The 19,171-nt window shown below is 52.3% G+C and overlaps 10 protein-coding genes across 10 annotated transcripts; 6 read left to right on the forward strand and 4 right to left on the reverse strand.

Annotated features, from left to right (window-relative positions):
* Positions 1 to 228: 228 nt before the first annotated feature.
* ASPVEDRAFT_25176 (uncharacterized protein) lies at positions 229 to 744 on the forward strand (the record flags this gene model as incomplete). The annotated part of the gene is made up of 1 exon (XM_040809748.1): positions 229 to 744. The coding sequence occupies one exon, from the start codon at positions 229 to 231 to the stop codon at positions 742 to 744; it is 516 nt and encodes a 171-aa protein (XP_040664046.1).
* A 372-nt stretch (positions 745 to 1,116) lies between these two features.
* Positions 1,117 to 2,168, forward strand: ASPVEDRAFT_185654 (HD domain-containing protein; the record flags this gene model as incomplete). Its single annotated transcript, XM_040808956.1, has 3 exons — positions 1,117 to 1,379; positions 1,439 to 1,793; positions 1,840 to 2,168. 3 exons carry the CDS (start codon positions 1,117 to 1,119, stop codon positions 1,981 to 1,983), a joined length of 762 nt encoding a protein of 253 aa, XP_040664047.1. The 3' UTR covers positions 1,984 to 2,168.
* A 585-nt stretch (positions 2,169 to 2,753) lies between these two features.
* Positions 2,754 to 4,166, reverse strand: car2 (ornithine-oxo-acid transaminase; the record flags this gene model as incomplete). The annotated part of the gene is made up of 2 exons (XM_040806099.1): positions 2,754 to 3,641; positions 3,693 to 4,166. The coding sequence occupies 2 exons, from the start codon at positions 4,164 to 4,166 to the stop codon at positions 2,754 to 2,756; spliced, it is 1,362 nt and encodes a 453-aa protein (XP_040664048.1).
* A 214-nt stretch (positions 4,167 to 4,380) lies between these two features.
* On the forward strand, positions 4,381 to 7,028 carry gpi10 (putative glycosylphosphatidylinositol-alpha 1,2 mannosyltransferase). Its single transcript, XM_040811562.1, has 5 exons — positions 4,381 to 4,768; positions 4,837 to 5,067; positions 5,121 to 5,290; positions 5,334 to 5,480; positions 5,525 to 7,028. The coding sequence occupies exons 1-5, from the start codon at positions 4,487 to 4,489 to the stop codon at positions 6,864 to 6,866; spliced, it is 2,172 nt and encodes a 723-aa protein (XP_040664049.1). The 5' UTR covers positions 4,381 to 4,486; the 3' UTR covers positions 6,867 to 7,028.
* Positions 7,029 to 7,308: 280 nt separating this feature from the next.
* ASPVEDRAFT_37727 (bZIP transcription factor JlbA/IDI-4) lies at positions 7,309 to 8,048 on the reverse strand. Its single transcript, XM_040811563.1, has 2 exons — positions 7,778 to 8,048; positions 7,309 to 7,727 (listed from the first exon to the last, which is right to left on the reverse strand). Exons 1-2 carry the CDS (start codon positions 7,986 to 7,988, stop codon positions 7,363 to 7,365), a joined length of 576 nt encoding a protein of 191 aa, XP_040664050.1. The 5' UTR covers positions 7,989 to 8,048; the 3' UTR covers positions 7,309 to 7,362.
* A 1,737-nt stretch (positions 8,049 to 9,785) lies between these two features.
* On the reverse strand, positions 9,786 to 11,522 carry ASPVEDRAFT_125663 (uncharacterized protein; the record flags this gene model as incomplete). The annotated part of the gene is made up of 2 exons (XM_040806292.1): positions 9,786 to 10,965; positions 11,041 to 11,522. The coding sequence occupies 2 exons, from the start codon at positions 11,520 to 11,522 to the stop codon at positions 9,786 to 9,788; spliced, it is 1,662 nt and encodes a 553-aa protein (XP_040664051.1).
* A 698-nt stretch (positions 11,523 to 12,220) lies between these two features.
* On the reverse strand, positions 12,221 to 13,433 carry ASPVEDRAFT_25181 (Zn(II)2Cys6 transcription factor domain-containing protein; the record flags this gene model as incomplete). Its single annotated transcript, XM_040809749.1, has 2 exons — positions 12,221 to 12,909; positions 12,950 to 13,433. 2 exons carry the CDS (start codon positions 13,431 to 13,433, stop codon positions 12,221 to 12,223), a joined length of 1,173 nt encoding a protein of 390 aa, XP_040664052.1.
* A 369-nt stretch (positions 13,434 to 13,802) lies between these two features.
* On the forward strand, positions 13,803 to 14,720 carry ASPVEDRAFT_79951 (NmrA/HSCARG family protein; the record flags this gene model as incomplete). The annotated part of the gene is made up of 1 exon (XM_040816785.1): positions 13,803 to 14,720. The coding sequence occupies one exon, from the start codon at positions 13,803 to 13,805 to the stop codon at positions 14,718 to 14,720; it is 918 nt and encodes a 305-aa protein (XP_040664053.1).
* A 520-nt stretch (positions 14,721 to 15,240) lies between these two features.
* Positions 15,241 to 16,704, forward strand: ASPVEDRAFT_50045 (endo-1,4-beta-xylanase; the record flags this gene model as incomplete). The annotated part of the gene is made up of 9 exons (XM_040814251.1): positions 15,241 to 15,475; positions 15,520 to 15,560; positions 15,608 to 15,656; positions 15,706 to 15,827; positions 15,877 to 16,022; positions 16,069 to 16,157; positions 16,357 to 16,445; positions 16,490 to 16,555; positions 16,612 to 16,704. 9 exons carry the CDS (start codon positions 15,241 to 15,243, stop codon positions 16,702 to 16,704), a joined length of 930 nt encoding a protein of 309 aa, XP_040664054.1.
* Positions 16,705 to 17,232: 528 nt separating this feature from the next.
* Positions 17,233 to 17,968, forward strand: ASPVEDRAFT_37735 (uncharacterized protein). The gene has a single exon (XM_040811564.1). The coding sequence runs from the start codon at positions 17,490 to 17,492 to the stop codon at positions 17,763 to 17,765; it is 276 nt and encodes a 91-aa protein (XP_040664055.1). The 5' UTR covers positions 17,233 to 17,489; the 3' UTR covers positions 17,766 to 17,968.
* The last annotated feature ends 1,203 nt before the right edge of the window (positions 17,969 to 19,171 follow it).

Below are 19,171 nucleotides of genomic sequence, written 5' to 3' on the forward strand. Positions count from 1 at the left end.
CACCGTATTATGGGGTAGCTGCGGGGATATCTGAGGATCACGAACTCATTGACTGGAATTGATCTTCATAGTGCATGAGACCAGCGGTGCCAGGCTTTCAGATTTAGCAAAATGGGCAACAGCAGCAGCTGTACCTATCCAACAAGGTCTGGTTTTAGACATAACCACCGCCCCGCTGTGTAATGGCTCGTTGATCTTTCTACTAGCTGCCATGTCTCGACCCCTAGCATGATGCACTTGCCGAGTACAGCATCCACGCGTTCATCTCGAGTAAATCACGTCTTAATAACGTCGAGTTCGACGAGCCAACCCTCGGAAGCATCAAAGCCCTCTAATACATCCACCTTCAATGCCGCACAGGCACTGACACATTCTGGCTGGCAAGGCGAGGGGCTGTCCACGTCACCAGGCGAGATATCTATTCAGAGCGTCTCGAGTACGTACGGCAAGCTCGACGAAGAGAAGTTGTCGCTGCGGCATGCCTATTTTGGGCAGGATAGCCCGACTACCACCTACTGGGAGGAGCCATGTGCAGCCAAAGACCAAGGCGAGCTGAGCCACGGAATAGGGGTGGTTGCACAGCCGTTGCTGAGGAATGCCGGGTTGAAAGGCGTATTCCAGCCCACATCAGCGAGTGTGGGAGTGGGGATTGGGGAATTGCCGGAGACACATGCCCATGTCGGTTACCGACGGCATGCTCCGCTGCAGGCCGTGAGGGAGTGGAATGAATATATCAAGTCATAAGGCTGGCGTGCTGTGTGACCAGTTAGGGTTCTTTGCAAGTAGCACGGGCCTCTCAAACATACCTAGTATTGACCGTTGTCGAGACACTGCCTAGGTCAGGTAGTTTATAGTTTATACCATCAAATATCGAAAGAAACACACAAGGTGACACATACTGTACCAAGAAACAAGGGGGCTTTCGTGGCAGTTTCAGAATACAACCCGAGGGTGAAAACATTCGACCATTACATTATGGCGCGTAGGCTCCGAGATCCAGCATCCGTTTGAACAAGAGCAATCTGAACGGATTACTCTCTTGACTTATTTGTTCTCTCTGGCGTTATGTTGACGGCCACACTGCAACACCACGAAACTGCCCCCAGCCCATTCCCAATGACCATCCCCACTTCAAGACTTGCAATCTGGAACATACTCCAGGAATCTCTCTCCGATGACTTCTCCAATCTACCGCGAGCAGATCAAAGCCTACTGGCATCGGTTGCAGAGTCCGTCAGCGATCACATGGCGAGATACGACTCATCCCACGACTTCAGCCACGCCCTCCGCGTCTTGACATTATCACGCCGCATCCTGGCGTCGGAACGCGCAGAGGCTGGACCAGATCACTACAGCCCAATGATCGTCTTCTTGAGCGCGTGAGCACTCCTCCCTCCCTCATCATATGCTTAACCGCGGGCTCACAGACCAAACCCAGGCTTGTCCACGACGTCGACGACCGCAAGTACAAGGACAGCCAGAGGGCTGAGGGCCATCTTGCACGAATGCTCCTGAGGCATGGAGTACCGGATGAAACCAGTTTGAAAATACAGACGACTGCGCGTAATGTCTCATATTGGTCCGAGACCAAGCATCCTGAAGGGCTGAAGAGCGCTCTAGCACGGCATCCGGAGATAGCCATCGTGCAAGATGCAGACAGGCTTGATGCCATCGGCGCAATTGGAATAGGGCGGACATTTGCCTTTGGCGGCGCAAAGGCGCCCCAGTGTGGGCTGCAGGCGACGAGGCAGCATATTACAGACCGATTGGTCAAAACAGTTCATACAATAAAGGTGAGACTGCGGCGACATCTGGCTTTTCAATGGCTAATGGTCCAAGACAAAAACAGGGAAGCGGTTGGCGAAGGAGCGGATGGGCCGGTTGGAGATGTTTATGGCTTGGTGGGATGAGGAAATGGAGTCTGCTGGGGGCAAATCCTGTAGTATCGAGCAATGCCGTCCTTGCACTCAGCTCCTGGAGTGATGTGTCTACATTCTCCATGTTGTATGTAACCCATGAGCCGCACTGAACAGGAGTTTGACACCGGGGTCCGCTGCCGGATTGCGACTGTGGCATACATCATGCATCTTCTGTAGCAGAGTAAAAGTATCTCGTCTTTGGGGGGGACGCTGCGAAGGAAGAGTCGGTTTGCTGAAGACTAGGATTTTGACTTGGGGATATAAAAGTAGTGCACACCAGCCGTTGATGCCAGCAGTACTCGGCGGGAGACGTTGAAATATCGTTGCTGTGGTCGGGGTTTCCAAACTCTAATGACTCCACTAATAGGCCAAAAGTGGTTCTTGACGTTTTAACTGTATACAAGGCATAATTAATAGCTATTTCCGCAGCCTTGGCAGGCGTGTTATTTCTATGCGGTATTTGAGGGATTTTCTGCCACGCGGGGCAGCGCAGGGCAGGGTTCAGGTATAAATCAGACTCGTCTACAATATTCACATCGAAATTAACAAATTCACATTGAACGCTATTTTGTCGTAATTCATGCCGCACCAGCTATAACAAACTTTTCCTGGCTAGCAGTACAATGATATGATGGTCAACGCCTCTCGAGACTGGAGAACGTCGAGATATCGGAGAGGATTCGCTGTTGCCCAGCTGAGCAGCCTCTCACGATACCCGGTCGGGATGCCTTGAGGATACCTTACCGACGGCTGGCAAGAGGCCTGCCTTGCGGGTTTACGGGCGTGGGGTCTCTCTTCTCTGTCTACTACCGAGCGTTACGGATAAGCCACCGTCTAGTTTTCAACGGTAATCTTGACCTTCTTCTCCGCGGGAGGGACGACCTGGTCTTCCGATGCACCTGTCAGGTTGGGCAGTTCAGTGACGGCCGCCTTGATGATTTCGAGCGACTTGGCGATTTCGTCCTCAGTGATGACGAGAGGGGGCGCGAGGCGGATGATGTTTTGGTGGGTGGGTTTAGCCAAGAGACCCTTCTCCTTCATCAGCATGCAGAGGTCCCATGCGGAGTGACCGTTGGTCTTGGACTCGTCAATGACAATCGCATTCAGCAGTCCCTTTCCTCGGACAGTCTCGATTATGGGGCTCTGGATGGCCTCCAGCCCGCTGCGGAAGATCTGACCAAGCTTCTCAGCCCGCTCGACCATGTTCTCCTCCTTGACGATTTCCAAGGCGCGGATCGCGACTGCGCAGGCGAGAGGGTTGCCACCGTAGGTTGATCCGTGGGTGCCGGGCTCAACAGTAAGCATAACATCCTTGCTGCCCAGCACGCAGGAGACAGGGTACATGCCACCGGAGATTGCCTTGCCCAGCAGGACCATGTCGGGCTTAATGCCACTCCACTCGTGGCAGAGCAGCTTGCCCGTCCGCGCGATACCAGTTTGGATCTCGTCGCAGATCAACAGGACGTTGTGTTTGTCGCACAGCTCTCTGGCCAGCTGCAGGTAATCGTCGTCCGGAACAATAATTCCGGCTTCACCCTGAATAGGCTCGAGGAGGAAGGCAGCGAGAGTGGGACCGACCTTCTCAAAGGCCTCGCGCAGAGCATCCTTGTCATTGTACGCAATTGGCTTGTCCGTGCCGGGAATCGTGCACCCGATGCCGGGGACGTACGGCCCGTAGTTCTCGCGCGACTCGGGGTCGGAGGACAGCGAGATAGCAGCCATCTAGAAAAGTCAGTCGCAACACCCCAGCGGCTAAAATTGAAATTTACTTACCGTCCGGCCGTGGAAGTTGTTCTCTGCACTGAGGATCACCGCCTGGTTCTCGGGGATGCCCTTGACCTTGTAACCCCACTTGCGGGCGATCTTGAGGCCGGTCTCGACCGCCTCCGCACCGGTGTTCATGGGGAGAACCATGTCGAACCCGAAGTACTGGGTGACCATCTCGGCGAACTTGGGGAAGACATCGTTATAGAACGCGCGCGAGCTGAGCGTCAGACGCGAGGCCTGGTCGACGAGCGCAGCGATCAGCTTGGGGTGGCAATGGCCCTGGTTGACTGCGGAGTATGCGGAGAGGAAGTCGAGGTAGTGGCGGCCCTCGGGGTCCCAGACAGAAGTCCCCTGGGCACGGGCGAAGACGACGGGGAGCGGGTGGTAGTTGTGCGCAGCAAAGTCCTTTTCGGCCTGGATAGCCTGAGTGGTGGACGAGGCGTGGTATGCAGATGCACCGTTGGTACCGTTGGACGCCATGATGAACAGAGGGGATGAGACAGATAAAACAGCTAGGAGATCAAGGAGACTGAACAAATGCAGAGGAGAGATGAAGAGAAGACAGAAAGGAGGAATTGAAATCAATTGTGCGCGCCTTATAAGGGACAGAGTGCAACTTCGTACCGCTAAGTGCAGGTATACGCGCCCGCTGGCCGTTAAGCGCAGGTCGACCCGTCGATGACGCTGTGGGCCTCCACTGCGGCCTCCGCTGCCACTCACTGCCCGTCCATTGCCAACCCTCCTCGCTTGTTGTCGGCTCTTCCTGTTCCTCTGCATCGCCAAATCCGGGGTAACCAGCCATGGCCACTCGTCGATCCAACCGGGCGACTTCACCGTCGTCTTCTGACGCCGTGCTGCCTCCGCGCCCGAGGCCACCATCTCACGACGCGTCCCCGTCCCCGTCCCCGTCCTCGTCCTCTTCGACATCCCCATCCTCGAACATCTTCCTCCTCCTCATCGCCTTCCGCCTCGTCAACGCCCTGACCGTCCGTACATTCTTCCAGCCCGATGAGTTCTTCCAGTCGCTGGAGCCCGCGTGGAAAGTTGCGTTTGGCGGGGATCAGGGCCCCTGGATAACTTGGGTCAGTGCCCCACCAAAACATTTCACAGGTCGCATATTCACGGCTGGTGCTGACCGGTCGATTCACAGGAATGGGAACACCAGCTGAGGTCTTCACTACATCCGCTTATTTTCGCTGCAGTGTATTCCGCCGTCGACGTCGTTGCGCGAACTCTCAGCCTCTCCCCCGCATCCCGCGCCGACCTCCTCATCACCGCCCCAGGTATAACGCAGGCCGTTATCGCTGCCGTCGGGGATTTCTACACTTGGAAGCTAGCTCGGTATATTTATGGGAAGGGGAGTCATGAGTCTTGGGCGACGGTATTTTCTTGCGGACTTTGGATTTTATGGTTACCGGAGCTGACCGGCTATAGCTTGCGTTGACGGTCGTCAGTCCGTGGCAGTGGTTTTGCTCTACCAGGACTCTGTCCAACTGCCTTGAGTCTACTATCACAATTGTCGCCCTGTACCAGTGGCCGTGGCAATGGGCCAAAGGTTCCGGATCCGCGACCAACAAGGACACTCAAGCCGTTAGCATCTCCAGGTATGACTTTCATGTGATCGACGGACTGTCGCTGACTCGACAGGTTACGGCTATGCCTTCTACTAGCCGCGTTTGCTTGTATCCTGCGGCCGACGAATGTTATTATCTGGATAAGCTTGGCTGTTGGTGCCTTGCTCCGAAGCACCTGGACGCAGAGGCTGGTCCTTGCGCGAGAGGCTTTTGTCTGCGGGTAAGCGTCTTCCCAGCGCTTCACCTTCATATCTGACAATATAGGTCGTCGGTTCTCGCCCTGTCTTCCGTCGCTGACCGGTTCTTCTATGGTTTCTGGACGTTTCCACCACTAAGATTCCTATACTTCAATGTCGCCCAGTCTCTGGCGGTATTCTACGGGAAGAATGACTGGAGTTACTACGCCTCGCAGGGATACCCTCTTCTCCTCACAACCGCGCTGCCATTCACGGTCGTCGGCTTATATCGGACCCTGAAGAAAACGCCATCAATCGCAGAGGACAAAGCTTCGGTTCTGTTCCAGCTTGCGTCTGTCTCCTTGGAAATGCCTGCTATTCTCTCTATCATCACTCACAAAGAAGTTCGATTTATATACCCCCTGCTGCCGGCGCTCCACATTCTTAGCGCCTCGCCGTTGGTGGATTTCTTTCTCCCCGCGTTGCAAACCACGGACCGCGAGTATACTCCACGACGTCTCACACTCGTTTTTCTGCTCTTGGTGAACGTCGTCATTGCGGCGTATACCACACTCTTCCACGCCACTGGGGTTATATCAGTTCTATCGTACCTCAGAGAACAACACCAGGCACACGGAATTGCAAATGCAGCCTCCGAGCCCGGTCCTGGAAGCGCATTAAGCTATGGTGGAATTACTGCAGGCTTTCTAATGCCTTGCCATAGCACCCCCTGGCGCTCACACCTAGTAGAGCCGACAATCCATGCTTGGGCCCTGTCCTGTGAACCCCCCGTTAACCTAACAGAGGATGAAAAGGCGAGTTACCTCGACGAAGCGGACCAGTTTTATGAAAACCCCTACCAATTCCTCCGCGACAATATGGTCGGCGGTTTCCGACAAATCCCGCGACGACCGTCTTACTTGACACCTCCGAACTCCCAACGACCACCCACCCAGCTCTTCCCACCACACGAATGGCCAGACTACCTCATCTTCTTTGCTCAACTCGAACCAACACTCAAAAGCTCCCTCCGAACCTCTTCCTACGGCGAGTGCTGGCGCACACACAATACCGCCTGGCACGACGACTGGCGCCGTCGCGGGGATGTCGTAGTCTGGTGTCTCGACCCCACCGAGCAACAAGCCTGGCGGGCCGAGAAGCAAAAGCGCGCCTTCGAAGTCCGCGAGCTCCAATTCGATCGCCTCATCCAGAGTTTCCGCACAGACGTCGCCCCATCATCAAAGACATGGGCGCCGTGGAAACAATGGTCTTGGCCCTTCTCAAGCAAGACATCCTCCTGGACGTGGCCTTGGGATCGGCGGAAACGGCCGACTATTTTTGGCTACGAGGTACCCGCACGACCGAATTGGAACCCGTTCCGCCGAGAGAAGAAGAAGAAGCGGGACCTGCTGAAGGAGTTTTGGTTATAGATCATTTGGGATTGTATGCTCTCTGCTATAGTTTGATTCGGCGAGTTGTTCTGTATATACCTACTGCATATTGTGCTGCATATTCGAGATAATTGCCAAATTGTACAATGAATTGACTGAATACCCGTCGCTTTTTTCTGTAGTCGGGATTACGGCACCTTGTTAATTTTTCTAGAACTGGCCTATCGCTCCTTCCTAGTCGTTCTCTCAGTGCGCACTTGATTTAAGGAAAGCGCGACTGGCGGGGACTCCATCGTTCTTTCCCATTCCGAAATAGATGGGGCCTTCTTAATTTGGGGAGACTCCATCGGACCTTCCTACTTGGGTGTAAATGCACAAGGAAAGAGCGACCCGGGGGAAAAGATGGAAAGCTCTTTCCCCTATTGAACGAGATTAACCTTGGCTTGATGCGTGAGGTGTCTACATATTGCAGAATATATTTCAAGGCCACCGCAACAATTCTATTGCCATATCATAACTAACAACAACAAACCCGCTAACTCTTCTCCTTGGCCATACTCCTGAGTGCCTCCGTTTCGCCCTCAAGTTTCGAAACACGCATCTTCAACTCGTCGCGTTCGCGCTTGACGGCCTCCAGTTCCTCCTCGAGCTGAGTCATCCGGTCGAGGCGGCGCTGGCGGTAGCGTCTTGCGGCCATGGTGTTGAGTTGGCGCTTTGAGATGCGCGAGGGGTTGTCCTTTGGTGAGGACTCGCGGGAGGCGGGAGATGGGGTGGGGAGGGTTGAGGATACCGAGGGCATTTTGCTTGAGTGGCTTGATGTTGAGGTTGTGGTATGGGTGGAAGGTGCTGTGGTGGTTATTTTGGGTTGGTTTTGGTTGTGGTTGTGATCGAACGGGGGGTCTGGTTTCTTAATTAGTTCCTGTTCCGGTCTGAGAAGGATTAAAGCGTACCAGGAGAGTCAACGCTGGAGAAACCCTGACTCTGACTCTCGAGACTATTGGCGGGATGCTCGCTCAGTCCGTTTCCAGAACCGGGCAAGCAGCCCAGGGCCGTCCAGTCGATATCGTCTGCCGCTGTTATATTGCTTGTCGGGTAGCCGGTCGTCGTCGAGAGATCGTGGAATTGATCGAAGCTTGATGACGAGGGGTCCCCAGGGAACATCGACGGGGGGTGGATAAGCGGGTCATAGAAGAGCTGTGGTGCGTGCGTATCAACGGGGGGGAAGGCCGCTGACAGATCAGGGAAGAAAGCAGGCGTGGACGAAGATGATGACGAAGAAGCAGAGGTAAGAAGGAAATCGGCGTCGCTAAAGAAGGAATCGGGGGAGATGTCGAGGTACTGGTTAGACTGGCGATGCCTGCCTGCCAACCAACAAGAGTGATCTTGCCTGTCGGACGGTTGATGCTGCGGAAACTCCGGCGGCAGCCATTGCGAGATAATATAAGCCGGGTCTTACGGCGACCCGGTTGCGCGGGCGGTTTAAAAAGGAAAAGAGGAGGCGATTGGTGCCTTTGCGATGATGGGATGAGGAAGAAAGAGAAGGCGAGGGAGATCGAAGGGTCCTTTTGAAGCCTGAGAGCCTGGATGGGCTGAGGGGACCCGATCAGGACTAGCGGGGATGGCGGGGCTGTGCCTGTATTGAGCATTACCTGTATGTTACAGCCTTACGCCGCGGGTTGAAGTATACTACGGCTCCATGTGCAGTTAGTCAGTCAGATAAACAAGCAAAAGAGTCATAAAACAGGCATTATTGGCTGGGTGAGTCAGATGATGTCGGCCCAAAACAATCTTAGAGAGTCTTCCTATTTCTTCATCTCTAAGCGCCACAGCGCGAAGTCGGCACGGGCTGTTTCTTCATCCTCAACAGATAAGATTGGAATTTAACGTACCATGGTAGCTGGTACTTGATCCAATTCAAGCATATTCAGGAATGTCCTATCCAAAACTTTGTCTGGTTTTGATTGCGTCTACTCTACTTTACAACGGCAAATGCTTATATACAACCACTAGCCATCATTGTTGGCCATGATGAGTCGACATGATCTGAAATGAGTGTATCTTCCCCGCACTCCTCCACATAAACTACAATATACTCAGAGAACAAGCTGTCACTCCCAGTTGTCAGCCTGTCAGCCTGCCAGTTTGGCAACAGGCTTCATTATCTGTAGTGTAAGATACGGTAAAGCAATATAATACACTAGCCCGATGCAGCGATCTGCAGGATGAGAGAGGATGAGCGAGAATGACTCATGTTCACTCATTCTGGCCTCGCCAATCACTTGTTCCAATTGTTCTTACGCCAAGATCCAGTCCCCGCCTGATCCAATCCAGAGACCAGTCTGGAAGCAAAGTGTCGCGCCAAACGAGCCCTTTGGTCGCGCTGCAGAGATGATATTGAATAAAACCCCGTCCTAAAGGTGGATCACCTCATATATCTGGAGAATACCGATGCGACCCGCCAGTCGCAGTACGATTGAGCAACATTCCTCTCTTCCTGCTACCACCACAGCCTAGGAGTAATAAATACAGAGGTATGCTGCGTTGGTTCCTCTTTCAGAAGCTCCCTGCCCTCAAATACTAGCTAGATGGACTGAGTGCTCTATCTGATGATAGTGAAGACAGCGACGTAAAACTCCACGACAATGGTAAAGGTGAGTTGACAAGACTTTAACATGAGTGCACTCCCTCGAGTACAAAATAAATTAAAACTAATACTACCGGGTATATGGCGCCTTTATGCACTTTATTCAGTGACTTAGCTGGCCATTCCGGCGCAGGGACCAGCCCATGCTATTCCTAGAAAACACGAGCGAGCAAGCAATTCCGAGCGAGGTCTAGATCTGTGGGTCTGCATCTCCACAGGCGTCAGATCTACCGCTGCTTTATATACGGTGTATAACGGGCTGTATCACGTTTATAGGAGTAAGCATTTACACTAACTCTTATCAATTACCAATCTCAGCTATACTCCTCAGACAGGGTACGTCTCCGCAACCCTACAAGCTGGCCCATCTCCCTCCAAAATGTCGACGGGGGTTCAGTGCAGGAACTCTCATAAGCATCCACCAACGGCCTCTCCCAAATAAGATCGACATGCTGCGGTTTGACACATTTCGTCCTCTTGAAGAACTTCCACCCGAAGAACAGCACCGGCGCTACCATCTGCATTAGGTAGCTAGTAACAAACCCAGTCGGGTCGCAGGGCGATACAGACCGGTATCCGGCGAAGAGGAATACAATTCCCTGGACAAATATTGAAATCCAGGCACCGTAAGGCTGGAAGTAGCCGTAGTAGGGTAATGACTTCCGGTCGAACCCCTGTATTTTGCATGCCCGGTGGTACTGGAGAAAAGTGCTCGACATGATCAGATAGTTGACCATTATCCCTCCTGTGATTATGCTGACGAGCCAGGTGATTACCTGTGCGGAGCCACTGTTTACCTGGAGGAAGGATAACAGGGGGAAGACCATCACCACGCAAAAGGCGTATATGGGAACGCCGCTTTCAGTACAACGGCGCAGAAGCTTAGGCGCGTGGCCGTCCAGCGCCAGACCGTGGAGGGTCCGAGTGGCGCAGTAGGTATACGTATTTCCTGCGGACAGCATGGACGTCATGATCAAGGCATTGACAACATGGGGCAGTACGCCAATTCCAAGGTCGGTCATGGCAATAACATAGGGCGATGCAGATGCGGTGCCACTGCCTCCAGATCCCAGGTAACTGTCCACCAATACCGGGTGGTTATAGGGAATGACAATTCCAACGGCCAGCGCCCCGAGTATAAAAAAGAGACACAGCCTGAAATACACTGTTTTAAATGCGGACTTGATATAAACACTCGGGTACTTTGCCTCAGATGCCACGATGGAGATATATTCTGGCCCAATCACGATGAATGAGGCACTCCAAAGACATGCCAGAAAACCCTCGAATCGACCCAGTGACCCTGTAGTGTAGAATTCCGCGAACGCTCCAGGGCTCTGCCAATTTCGGAAGCCGTATGCATCGCCCTGGGGGTTGCCTCCCACCATAGTGACAAAGGTAAATGCGAAGACAAGAAGTATCAGGATTATTTTCCCCCCTGATAGCCAGAACTCAGATTCCCCGTATACGTGCACGGCCAGGACGTTGAGAACCCTAACATAAAAGTCAGTATACAGTAAACAAAGTAAAGCCAATATATAAAAAAAAAAAAAAGGTTCGACCACTCACGCGTAGCAAACAACGACGGCAGCGCAAATAGCAGCCGTAGGGCCCGGCTTCGTCACCTCGTCCGTCCAAAAGGTCATAGACATATTAATGGCCGTAATCTCAAACGGAATAGCAAAGGCCTGGTAGAAGAAAAAGTTCCACCCCGCTAGGAATCCCAGGGCGTCGTCAACCCAGTGGCCAGCAAGGCGGATGAAGCCTCCTGGGACTGGCATGAAGGTGCTCATCTCAGCAATCGAGTTGTTGACGAGAGATAGAACACCGCTATACAGTATAAAGGCAATCAAGAGACTAGCAGGGCCGCCTTTTGCCAGGGCACCTCCGATTGTAATAAAAAGGCTTGTTCCAATAGCACCGCCAGCAGCGATAAGCTGGATCTGGCGATTGCCTAGTCCTCGCTGGAGTCCATCGACGGTAGTCGTGGTACCCAGCTCAATAGAAGGCGTCTCTTCGAGTGATTCCTGGCTCTTGTCTTCTGCTGCCATTTTGAGTATCCGTGTCAGGAAAGGAGTTGCGATGGAGTCCCGGAGGGTACAAGGTTTTAAAATCGAGATCGATATGCGAGCCTGAAAACTCTGTAATGCAAGGGCAAGGGAGGATGCAATAGGAGAGCAACCCTTCAAATGACTTGTCAGTGGTAATGTCATGTCTACACCGCATCGCCAGCCATGCTCGGGATGGGGCACGTTCCGAATACATTGCTCATTATTAAATATCCAGGAAGATGCAGAACCAAGTCACTGGCTCCCTCGTTCCGAGGAGTGCGGTCTCCGACTGATAGGTCAGACGGTCAGGAATGATATGCGAGATGGTTCGCTCTGTAAGGGGGATAAGAATATAAGACGGTGCTAGTCATGAACAGACGTTGCACTGCAGTCTCTTTTGTCTTCTCAGCTACAAAATCACATACAAGGCCTTGCTCAGTCAGCCACTTGAAATGACTACATATTCGGCCTGGATCGCACCTTCCGAAATGGAGTCTTCGTTATTCCCGGAAAGGAAGGTGCAAGTTTTCCATTGCTCTTTCCTAAATATCCGGTAGCCTACTAACTAGAATGGCAAGTACAACCACACTCCTTCCTATTCTGAACAAACCGGCGTTAATTGTACCTTCCTTAAACAGTATTTCCGTCCCAACCCAGATGATATAAAATAGCCATAACCCCGTCTTGATGCACGAATGCTACAAAATCGCCCCCCTCCTAAAAAACCAGTCCCGGATAACATCCACCCCCCGACTCGTAACAAGCAACATCTTGCCTAGAACATCCACATCGTTCGGCTGCGCTTCCTGCAATACCTGATTAAAGTTTGCATTATGCACGATGAAATGTCTTTTCTCTGTCCAGGCTGTGGCAAACTCGTAGACCGAGGAGGCACTCCATAAATGTGCGGAGAAAAACCACGAGTGCAGCACGCCGAGTTTGCCGTCGCAGCGGATGTCGGTGTCGCCGCGGAAGACGCGCAGGACTTGGATGAGGAATAGGGCGACGATGATGCTGCGGCGGGCGGATTCTTCGAGGACCCAGAGTTTCCAGAAATGCGTTGTGCTTGGGGGGAGCGTTGCAGGGGGTTGCTGCGTGTGTGGGAAGTGGGTGCTGTTGAAGAGGAGGGAGGTGGCGGATTCGAGAGCAGAGATGGAGAGGATGTCGATGGTGGCGGAGGTGTCGGCGGCGTTGATGTCTGCGTCGAAGAGGTGCATGATCTGGTAGAGGATGAGGGCGTGGACGTGTGAAAGCAAGTCTGTTGGTGAGGTTGGTAAGGGGGAGAGAGCGAGCTCTTGGTGTCGAGAGTGGATGTGCGAGGTTATCATGGGGCCATTGATGCGGTTCTTGGTGATATACAGAGCACAGCAGGCGTAGGCGTCTGATCCTGTTAGTGTATTATCAGGGCTATGGAGACGTAGACATACCCTGCATGACTTTGGGCATTCCGTCGCGGTACAACTCAGGATGGGACCAAGGGGTCTGGTTCTCCACGACCATCATCCGCGGTACATCCTTCAGGGTATTGACCGGGTATTCAAACCGTGAGGACATCAAAGCAGACAGAAGAACGGGATTGCTGGTCCGTACATGCGTCATTCCTTGCTGCTCGTGGAAATAGACAGCCGCAGCATTGCCCTGGGGCTGGTATTGCAGTGGCGAGGGCTGGGCTGTTTCTACAGGCAGATCAAGCACTGGAGCATCAAAGCTAAACTCTTTCGGCCTCTCAGGTTGGTCCAGCAGAGCTAGCAGCTCCGGAATCTGGTCGGGTGGCAGCCCCGGATAGACGCAGGCGAGGCCCCGCTGCGAGCATCGAAAACAGGTCGGCAGAGCCAGACTGCAGCGGCGCTTGGCTGCTCTACATGCCTCGCAAGACTTGCGACGGGGTGGAGGGATATCGCGAGAGCTCATTTTGCTTGACAGCTCGTGTCTGAACGTGCTTACTCTGGAGAGCTGAAGTTGTTGAGAAGTGGGGCTGCGGAATTCCACTAGTCGGTTCATAAGATGGTATAATAACTGGATACTGCATCTAATACCATGATATAACTGGTCAATCCTTAAGGGAATTCCGCTGTATAGTGCGACAGTGGAAGTCCGCTACTCTTCTATCAGTGCGTGATGCTATATAAACCTCCAACCATCTACAACAACAACTCCATCTACAACAACAACTACTACTACTCTCATCCATCAATAGCAGCACCATCCAACCATCTACAACAACTACTACTACTACTACTCTACTCTCCTCTACTACTACAGCTCAATAACCACTACAACATGTCCATCTTCGTCTGCGGCGCAACAGGCACCCAGGGCGGCGCCCTAATCCCGCACCTGCTATCCAACAACATAAAAGCCCACGCCATCGCCCGCGACCCTTCCTCAAAACGCGCCCTCGCCCTTAAAGCCGCAGGAGTCACCATCTTCCCAGGCTCCTTCGACGACGCCTCCTCCCTCCGCACCGCAATGGCCGGCTGCACAGGCCTCTTCCTCAACCTGATGCCCAACCTCACCGACCCAACCCAGGAACTCACCCAAGCGAAGCGGATCCTGTCCATCGCGAAAGAAGCAGGCGTGCAGCACGCCATCTACTCCAGCGGCTTGATCCAGGATCTCGAGAAACGGAAGTACTGGAATGCGACTAAACAAGGTCCTATTGCGGGAATGCTGCTGAGTAAACGAACCGTTGAGGAGGCTGTCCGTACCGCTGGGTTTGAGTATTATACCATTCTCAGGCCAGGGAATTTCATGACCAATTACCTTGCTCCGTTTGTTTACCGTATGTATCCGGGGCTGGTGGAAAAGGGGGTTATTACTTCGGCGTTTACGCCAGAGACTGTCATTCCGACGGTTGATCCGAATGATATCGGGCGCTTTGGGGCCGCGGCGTTTTTGGAGCCGGAGCGATTTCATAAACAGGAAGTTGGGATCGCATCGGAGATTCTGGGACTTCAGGAGCTCTTGAATACTCTATCTGAATCGACAGGGCGCGAGTTGAAGGTGGAATACATGACGCAGGAGGAGATTGATGCGCAGACTACCACCAATCCGTTCCTTGCTGGGCAGCTGCTGGCGCGCGATATGTCGGACTTTGTGGATATGGACGAGGTCCGGGCTTGGGGGATTCCTCTGACGACGTTTGCTGGATTTCTGGAGAGGGAGGGGGGGCTTGTTAAGGAGACGTTTACTGTTTAGCTGTTAGCTGTTAGCTGTTATTAGGGCACTTCATCAATCTCAGACACTTGGCTCCCATCGACAACAGCCTAATCATTCAATCAATCAATCAATTAATTCATTAATCCATTAACTGTATCTCGATGTTCTGGCCAGAGGATAAACATATCGATCGGCAGAAAATCGTAAAGGCTAATCTGCTGAAGAATTCCAGAACTGCCCTATAGTGTCCTCCGTATCAGATGCGGTTGCCATGAAATTGCCATAAATTGCCATGAATTGCCCACTCTTGGCTGAAACAGCCACTGCCAGTTCTCCGCAAATACACTGCCGATCGGCCCTGAATCCATCTGGATGGCTTCAGTCCGCGCCCAAAGCGGAAATCCCCAATTAGCCTAAAACGCCCGGCGCCTCGGTGCTTCCTCCGCCTGTATAGACAGCTCTGGTTTAAATCGATCCTCTCGCTCACATATTCGCTCCATCTTCGTTTACACCTTCGTTTACACTTTCGTTACATATTCGCCTATTGAGTTTTGTTATCATGGTCTACCTCAAACCCCTCGCATCCGGCGCCCTCTTCGCCACGATCGCCTCGGCGGCCGTTCTGCCTCGCCAGTCAACAAGTCTGAACGATGCCTTTGTCGCGGCGGGCAAATCCTACTTCGGGACCTGCTCCGACCAGGCCCTGCTGCAGAACGCCGAGAACGAGGCCGTGCTCAATGCGCAGTTCGGGGCGCTGACGCCGGAGAATAGCATGAAGTGGGATTCGATTGAGCGTCAGTCAACCGTTCCAACAAGGAATACTTCTGACTGTTTACAGCAAGCCAGGGCAGTTTTAGCTGGAGCGGTGCGGATTTCTTGGTATGTTCTATTTGGTGTTGGTGGCGGTAGTGGTGCTGATCAGATAGGTCGACTATGCGACTGAGAATAACAAGTTGATCCGTGGACACACGCTTGGTGCGTTATTATTACTCCTTATATACTGTATTCTCGCTAACTGTAGCAGTCTGGCACTCGCAGCTCCCATCGTGGGTATCGGCCATCAGCGACAAGGCCGAGCTGCAGCAAGTCATCGAGAACCACATCAACGAGGTTGTGGGCCGCTACAAGGGCAAGATCTTCCACTGGGTATCTCTCTCTCTCTTTCTCCTTTTAGTAGATATGAACTAATTTGCAGGACGTGGTGAACGAAATCTTCGACGAAGACGGCACGTTCCGCGACAGCGTCTTCTACAACGTTCTCGGCGAGGACTTTGTCAAGATTGCCTTTGAGGCTGCGCGTGCCGCGGACCCCGATGCCAAGCTTTATATCAACGATTACAAGTGAGTCTGGTCTGTTTTGTGTCAGATCTGGATGCTAAGAGCGCAGCCTGGACTCGGCGAGCTACGCCAAGACGCAGGCGATGGTCGACAATGTGTCCAAGTGGCTGGAGGCTGGGGTTCCGATTGATGGAATAGGTATGTGAACTGAAGACTGATACTGCTCTGGATTGTGCTGATTGTTCTAGGCTCCCAGGGTCATTATAGGTAGGTCTTGCTGGACGGTAGATGGTTGGTTATTAACAGGTCTAGTGCGAGCCACTGGTCGAGCTCTGAAGCTCCAGCATAAGTACCCCCTATCCAGGTTTATGATACTTAATACTGACCCCCTGCACAGCTCTGGCCGCTCTCGCTGGCACCGGGGTGGCTGAAGTGGCCATCACCGAGCTCGACATTGCGGGCGCTGCATCCGCCGACTACCTGAACGTGAGTAACTACCTTTGGCAGATAATACAGATGCTAATGAGCAGTTGCTGAATGCCTGCTTGGACGAGGAGAAATGCGTGGGCATCACCGTCTGGGGCGTGTCGGACAAGGTAGGACACCACCACGCATGGCGATACACCCAGAATTATAGAGTTAACACGCGCAGGACTCGTGGCGGTCGGAGCTCACCCCCTTGCTTTTCGACAGCAGCTACCAGCCCAAGGAGGCCTACACCGCGATCATCGATGCACTGGCGTAAGATCTGGTATGGTCGGCACTCGGGTGGATATCTTAGCTACATAGTAGTGTGATAGTGAGACAAAGATATTCGTCTGCCTAAATCTGAAACATCGGATAGACCAGCCAATCAGGGCATTGCATTCCAACACTAATCCACGCCCAGAAGCGTTGTTACTTGTTCCTTGTTCTGCCTGTCAGCACCTGGACCGATCGCTGCCGGAATGCCGGAGCACAGCCTCATGTGAAGACAAAAGTGAAACATGGTGAACTGTGCCTCCGAGCTTGAACGGCCGTCGCAGATGCGATTGGGCTGCGAGGATGCAACTGCCAGAGCTGATGACGCAGCTCGCGGCCCACCCGGGATGGCAGATCACCGACGTAATCAGCGCGAACGCAGCAGCGAGCAGAGAAAATGAACAAGATGACGCTGAATCCGCCGATCGGTTATGCAAGCCAGAGCGGCGCCAGTGCTGGGCCAGTGCTGGGCGTCCACGCGGAGCCACTGTGACGAGCCCTGGATTGGCCTCGACGCCTTCACTGGCAGCCAAAAAAAAGGCCGCGTGGATGATTGGAAGACCCAAATTCAATTCAGCCAACCTTAACCTTTAAGCCTGCCCTCTCTCTTTTGTCTCTTCTGCTCTTCTGCTCTTCCGTCTCTTCTGGCTCTCTTGCTGTTCCCTTTTGCTGCTCGCACTCGTATACCTACTCTCGTTCGAATTATGCCTTAGGGCACCGCTGCAGCGGCCACCAAATTCGCCATTCAAATACACCAGAACATAGACCTCGACCCAATAACCATATAAAATGGGCCTCAGCAACTCCGCTGTCATCGTCATCGTCATCGTCGCCTGTCTCTTCTGCGTGACTGTCGCCGCCGCCCTCTTCCGCCAGTACAGCCCCGCAGAGCACAACGCCTACCGCGGATTTTCGCGCGACCAGGAGGTCTACATGCGATCGGTGCGGCTTAAGAATCTGGGCTTCAACTATCGCGAGTCGCAGACTCCCATGCCGCGGGACGTCGAGTCTGCAAGTACGTACTTTGTACAACTGGGTTGGTTGGATAGAACTGACAGTGTATAGTGACCGCAGACGACTCCTCGCACTACAACTACTAGACGGCACTACATTGATCGGAGTATACGGAGTAATGGTTCGGCGTTGGACTGGCTTTTTACACTTGACTTTTAGTCGCATGGACTGGATCCTTTTCTTTCTTTTTTTTTTCTTTCCTTTCTTGTATTATGATGCGACGATGTTAGCGAGCGACTAGTATACCATTTTCCACCTCTTCAGTCACATTCTCAACCTCAATCTCAATGAAAAAGAAAAGAAATGAAATGAATGAAAACTCTCAAACTCATCAGCTGTACCCGACCGTAAATCCAATCGGAAAACGCCGCATCTTGCCAGCTCAGATTCACGTGCTCGTGGGGCGAGGAATCCGCCGAATTGTCGGCCGATTCTAAGCGATCCATTTATGAATTCTATTAATGTTCTATTAATATTCGGGGAGCAGTTTATCTTATTAATATTCAGGGACGGACAGGAACGGAGGATTGTGCGTTCTCAGTGCTGGTCCACCGGTCCAGATGTGCTCGCCCACTGGTTCGAGTGTCTGATTAGGGTCCAATGAATATGAACACCCAATACTCAAACTGGAACACTTGATGACCCTGAGATGCTGGTCTCATCTGAAACCAAATGTCAAACAGCGGGGTTCGTGGGATCACCGACATCGTCAAAAGCCAAGTCTTCGTCTTCTCCTCCACCTGCTCCACTTGCTAACGGCAGCAACCAGTCTTGCAAAGTAACATGATGGCAAAGTAACATTTATTTGTACTGCCTCTCTGGGTATTTACATAAATTGAATGGTAGTTTCTGAGGAAACTTTTGAGAATATTTAATTTGATAGGGTTTGAAAGGAATGAGATAAGGGTTACCACTGATATATATATATATATATAACACCCCGGGACCTTATCCAATACCCCATTTAAACCCTCATATTACTTCCATTATTCGGAATGCAGGAAAAAATGCCTGGCCGAGCTTTCTCCGGGTAACGTGCTAGTTGTTGGAATATCAACCAGTAGAAAGACCGACAAATGACAACTCGCCTTTTATGTTCGGATCGCATTATTCCACTTTTTTAATAAGCCCGAATTGGTTATATATCGAACTGGGAGGAACACCATTTAGGGTTCTCCTATATTGCTTTATACGCCCACAATATTAAACCCTTATTATATTCAAATACCACCTCGTTATCGTCTCTTCAAAACAACACCACAGGCCTTGTCGATCAATGGTCAATTTCTACCCGGGTAGAAATTGACCACATGTGAAAATCGGAAGCAACCTCCCTACCTGTCTACATTAACAGTATCCATCCCAACATTCTAGTGGATATTTCGACACCTAAGGAAGTATTAGAGACGCGCCCACAGAGCAATATTATCATCACATCGGTCAAGAATGCAATGCTT

Source organism: Aspergillus versicolor, assembly GCF_001890125.1.
Source record: "Aspergillus versicolor CBS 583.65 unplaced genomic scaffold ASPVEscaffold_2, whole genome shotgun sequence".
NCBI lineage: Eukaryota > Fungi > Ascomycota > Eurotiomycetes > Eurotiales > Aspergillaceae > Aspergillus > Aspergillus versicolor.

What these genes read in the sequence shown, in the direction of transcription:
- ASPVEDRAFT_37735 (XM_040811564.1), top strand. Translation starts at nt 17,490, where the DNA reads ATGGGCCTCAGCAACTCCGCTGTCATCGTCATCGTCATCGTCGCCTGT.
- gpi10 (XM_040811562.1), top strand. Translation starts at nt 4,487, where the DNA reads ATGGCCACTCGTCGATCCAACCGGGCGACTTCACCGTCGTCTTCTGAC. An exon ending in AGGGCCCCTGGATAACTTGG is followed by an intron (nt 4,769 to 4,836) that starts GTCAGTGCCCCA and finishes GTCGATTCACAG; the next exon opens with GAATGGGAACACCAGCTGAG. An exon ending in CGAGAGGCTTTTGTCTGCGG is followed by an intron (nt 5,481 to 5,524) that starts GTAAGCGTCTTC and finishes CTGACAATATAG; the next exon opens with GTCGTCGGTTCTCGCCCTGT.
- ASPVEDRAFT_37727 (XM_040811563.1), bottom strand. Translation starts at nt 7,988, where the DNA reads ATGTTCCCTGGGGACCCCTCGTCATCAAGCTTCGATCAATTCCACGAT. An exon ending in CTCCAGCGTTGACTCTCCTG is followed by an intron (nt 7,728 to 7,777) that starts GTACGCTTTAAT and finishes TTAAGAAACCAG; the next exon opens with ACCCCCCGTTCGATCACAAC.